The sequence below is a fragment of the Zingiber officinale genome, chromosome 9B, assembly GCF_018446385.1.
Source record: "Zingiber officinale cultivar Zhangliang chromosome 9B, Zo_v1.1, whole genome shotgun sequence".
Classification (NCBI taxonomy): domain Eukaryota; kingdom Viridiplantae; phylum Streptophyta; class Magnoliopsida; order Zingiberales; family Zingiberaceae; genus Zingiber; species Zingiber officinale.
In genome coordinates, this window is record NC_056003.1 from 60,538,453 (window position 1) to 60,543,436 (window position 4,984).

The 4,984-nt window shown below is 37.7% G+C and overlaps 1 protein-coding gene across 1 annotated transcript; it reads right to left on the reverse strand.

Annotated features, from left to right (window-relative positions):
* Positions 1-227: 227 nt before the first annotated feature.
* Positions 228-1,031, reverse strand: LOC122023034. The gene is made up of 2 exons (XM_042581132.1): positions 411-1,031; positions 228-362 (listed from the first exon to the last, which is right to left on the reverse strand). The coding sequence occupies exons 1-2, from the start codon at positions 1,029-1,031 to the stop codon at positions 228-230; spliced, it is 756 nt and encodes a 251-aa protein (XP_042437066.1).
* Between the last annotated feature and the right edge of the window lie 3,953 nt (positions 1,032-4,984).

Here is a 4,984-nt window from a genome sequence, read left to right on the forward strand (position 1 = left end):
AATCCCCTATGCATATATCATCTCTCTCAACCGAAAATAATCCACCTGAAATAATATCCACTCCCGTGTCCAAAGCATCCTCCAAATCTACAGATAATACCTCACCTTCACCAGCATCAATAAAATCCGAATCTGATTCCATTTCTGAAAAGAAATCCAAGTTTTCCAGCTCCTCTATAATATCCACACTAAGAATAGAATGATCCTCTCTTGGATGCCTCATAATGTCAAAAACTGAACTGGACCACTATATCTCCTATCTCCATGGAAAGTATGCCCGCATGAATATCAATGTTTGTCCTTGCAGTCTTAAGGAATGGTCTTCCTAGAATTAGAGGTGATCTATTGTCCAGATAGTCTCCCTGCATATCTAGGATATAAAAATCTGCAAGAAAAATAAATTCTCTCACCTTAACTAAAACATCTTCAATAACTCTAGCTGGACGAGTCTGACTGCGGTCAGATAAATGAATAACAACCCCTGTAGGTTGTAATGGTCCAATCCCTAAAGTCTGAAAAACTAATCTTGGCATCAAATTAATTGAAGCACCCAAATCTAGCATAGCGTCCTCAAAAAGATTGTTCCCAATCTCACAAGGTACCGTGAATACTCCAGGATCTTCACATTTATAAGGAACTAATTGAATGAGTGCGGATACATTTTTGCCCATGATAATTAACTCATTCCCCTTCAACTTCTTTTTGTGTACACAAAGATCCTTCAAAAATTTTGCATACTTGGAAATTTGCTTAATCATTGCGTGTAAAGGAACATTAACTTCCATCTTGCTAAATAGAATCACGTTCTCTTGAAATTCCTTAGCTTTTTCCTCCTCTACATTCTTCCTTGGCTGCACTTTGCATTGAGGGAAAGGCAAGGGAATATAAGGCTCGACAACTTGCTGAGATGGACATCTAGAAATTGGATTTGCTGGAACCTCTGCCTGAATTGTGACTGGTTCAGCTAGAATTGAGCTGCTAGAATTTCCTGGATTCTTGCCCTTCTTCTCTTGTTCTTGAACTAAAACCATTGGATCAATGTAAATTGGATTAGAGCTTTAATTGCAAAGTTTTGGGCTGTTGGAAGTTCCAAATCAGGGCTGGTTGTAGATGTTTTAGAGTTACTGGAATCTTGAATTTTGCTGTTGGAAGTCTTTCAGCAGCAGCATCCAAATTTCACCTTCCACTTCTCAAAGTTAATGCACTAACATTACCCTTCAGATTAGGTGTTGATTGAGAAGGCAGTTGACTTGATCCTTGAGCTTGCAATTGATTGATGCTAGAAGCTAATTGTCCAATCTGCCTCTCAATATTTTGCAAGGATGAATCTGTTCTTTACTAATTCGGTTGTTGTTGCAGAATTTGCTGCATCAACTCCTCTAATCTAGCTTACTGTAAATCTGAATTAGAGGTACTATTGGAATTTCCTTGAGTCAAACTTAGTCTTGAAGATGCTGGAGTGCATGCTAGTGCTGTAAATTCTGAAAATTCTGATTTTGGTGAGATTGTTGCTAGTTTTACTAAACATACTACTGATAAGGATGAAATGATTGTTGAAATTGATTTGTAGGTTGATACTGATGCTGAAAAGGTTGTGATTGCTATTAAAATCCTTGTTGAGATGACTGAAAACTCTGATTTTGCTGGAAATTTTGATTTGAAGGTGGTTGTTGATAAAATGAGTTGCTATACTTCAAATTTGAATGATCACTCCAACCAGGATTGTACATAGAGGAATGAGGGTCATATTTTTGTTGGAATTGAGCTCTAAAGAATGTTGCCAAAGACTCATCTTGATGAAGATTCGGACAAAATTCTGAAACATGATCTTGACTCGAACAAATACTACAAACCACCCTTTGTAGATATGGAATTTGTGCAATCGAAAAAGTAGAAGGTTGAGTAGCATTGTTCAAAGCCAATTGCTTCACAAAAGATGTTAATTCCATCAATGAATTCCTTATCTCCTTTTGCTCATTAGAAACGATTTGAACCTCTTCAACTCCTCTTGTAGTTAGTGCTCTACTTCCAAATTGTTGTGAGTTCTCTGCCATATTAGAAATGAGCTCTTTAGCTTGTTCTGGAGTTTTGTTCACTATAGCTCCTCTAGCTACTTCATCTATCATACTCCTATCCATAGGTAATAAACCCTCATAGAAGTATTGAACTAGTAGCTTCTCACTGATCTGATGCTGAGGATAACTTGCACATAGCTTCTTGAATCTCTCCCAATAGTCATAAAGTGTCTCTCCCACCACTTGTTGACTTCCATAGATACTCTTCTTGATAGTTGTATTTTGAAACTGGAAAGAATTTCTCCAAGAAAGCCTTCTTCATATCAATCCAAGATATAATGTATCCTGGTGGCAAATAATACAACCAACCCTTTGCTACTCTAGTTAATGAAAGTGGAAAAACCCTTAGCTTGATGTCCTCTTCTGAGATGCCCAATGGCTTCATAGTAGAGCAAATCACATGGAACTCATGTAAGTGTCTATTAGGACCTTCTCCAGATAAGAAATTTAGGTAGAAAATGGATTAATCCAGATCTCAACTCAAAATCTCCTGCCAAAGTTGGACAAGTAATACATGAATACTTGAATGCCTCATTAGGAGCTACCAGCTCTTTCATTGTCCTATGATGCTCAGCCATGGAAGTATCAGCGTGTGAGGAAGTACTGTCAGAAACTTCTGGTAATTTCTCCCAAATTCTAAAAGCTCTGAAAGTTCTCTCAATCTCAGGATCTAACTCAAATAATTTGTCTTTCGAAGTCTTGGTCATAAAATCAAGTTAAAGTAAGAAATCAAGTAGATATACAATAAAATCATGAAAAATACAAGACAAAAGAAGAATAGAACTATGCAAAATCTAAAATATCACACACTCACTACTAGTTGTTTCCCTGGCAGCAACGCCAAAATTTTGGTGTACTCTAATGCATGTCACTATACACTTTAAAATTGATTAAAATTGAAAACCCTTACACATCATAAACTAAATTATAGCAAAGGGTCCCCAAGTCATATTTTTTCAAGGACATCTAGTAATCGCGTGTGTACTCTAGATGCAAACTATTCCTTATTTGGGGTTTTCATGCTTTACTAAATATGTAATAAAGATAGAAAAAAATCCCTAACTGAAAAACACTAAACATAAATTATGCTTAAGAAAAATCAAAGACAACTAGATTTGAAGATCAACTAAACACAACTCAATGCTTACTCAAAAGCAGTGAATCCGATTCTTCTCAAATCAACAAAACTGAGCTAATTACCCTAATGGAATGGAATTCGGGTTTATTGAACTAAAGGCTACTGTCAGAGCCGAACAATTGAAATTGTAGAACAAAATGCAAAGATAAATGTACGAATTCAAAATTATAAAGGAATCACAGAAAAACTAAATCAGATCATCATATCTGATCATGCAACTAAGCAATCAAAGATGAAGAAGACGTTCACAACACAGATCGTCGATCAATCCTTCTTTCTACCAATGAACAGAGCCACCCCTAGCGAACTCTCTTCAGATGATCAGTGACAGATCTTCAAGCTTCCAGCCGTGCTCCAGGCAAATCGCTCAACTCCTAGGAACCTCTCTTTAAGATCACGATCCACTAAAACACATATCCGTATGGGAACTAAGCTATGCTTTCTGGTAAGCGATTGCCCCAATCGATTGATCGATCGATCCGAGTTACGCGAGTGAAATGGGAAATGGTAGTGGATCAGAATCGTTAGGAAAACTCTGTCGATGACTGTTATTGCTGGTCAAAAATGCAGATCGGGGAAACTCCCTCCGATCAGCACATGATGGTGGAATGTGGAAATCAGAATCGCAATGCAGATACCTCCTCGTCATCGCATTCTGCTCCTTGCCCGATGATTACTGGCACTCCTTGAATCTCGCCACTGATGAAGTATCATGAATCTTGGATCTGGAGTGAAAGGGACTTCGTTGTGCTCTCGAGAAGAACTGGCATGATGAACAGTTGTGAAGCCACTGTTCATTGCGACGGCTTCATGTTTTTAAACTCTGCATCAAACCGGTTCACAGCAGCTTAGTTCGGGTTCAACAACAGCTAAATTGGTTGGGCCAGCTTGACTTGATTCAATAGTGGCTGGGTTAGTGTAACTCGAGTTCCAATTCCAAGCTAGATGAACTTGAGTGAACCTAAATGTGATTGATGAATCCAAACCTACAAAACCCAATTAAAACATACGAAGCACAAATCTTGAATTAGTAGTAATGAATTAGATAAGCTCAAAATATTCCTTGCATAGCAAAATCCAATTCTAAAATCAATTTCACAAATAAAATAATCTTCAAAACCACACCATTCCAAGAAAAATAGAACCTCACATGAGCAAACCATCACCATGCCACCGAACTAGAGCCCAGGCAGACTGTAGTCATGTGGAATCCACATGACCATAGCATGGGCCATACCAGGCCTGTGTCTAGCTCTATTTAAAGGGAGTTCTTCCCCTTTTCAATGGGAGGAAGGTTCTCCCCTGGGAAAGATCCAATTTGGATGAAATATGGACTTCTTCGACACCCTCTTGGATGATTCAAAGCTAAATTTAGTGTATCCATCACTCTGAAAGCTTGGATTGGATCTGAAGACCACTCTTCATATAGGATAAGCCTTCTTCCCTTTCTCTTCTCGAGTTTTGGGTAATTTTTGCTTAAATCTTTATGTCTTTAGATTCTCTCCCCCTAGTTATGGTGTAGATCTCTTGTTCTAGGATTAAGTGAGTAATTGTGATGTAAATTGATGTAAAACTCATGGATTTGCCAATTTCCTATCTAAATGACATTGTTATATCTTGTATCAACTTAATCTTATGTGTGTACAATGTACTTGAGTTTAATTTTCATATTTTATTGGATGTTTGTGTATAATTGCTAATCCCATAGAAGGAATGCCCTAGATCGTATGACTAGGAACCCTAGTGTCAAGGGTATCCCGTTTCTGAACAT

Coding starts and splice junctions, on each gene's coding strand:
- LOC122023034 (XM_042581132.1), bottom strand. CDS start 1,031: ATGGTTTTAGTTCAAGAACAAGAGAAGAAGGGCAAGAATCCAGGAAAT. Junction 363..410: donor TTGAAGATGTTTTAGTTAAG/GTGAGAGAATTT, acceptor CTAGATATGCAG/GGAGACTATCTGGACAATAG.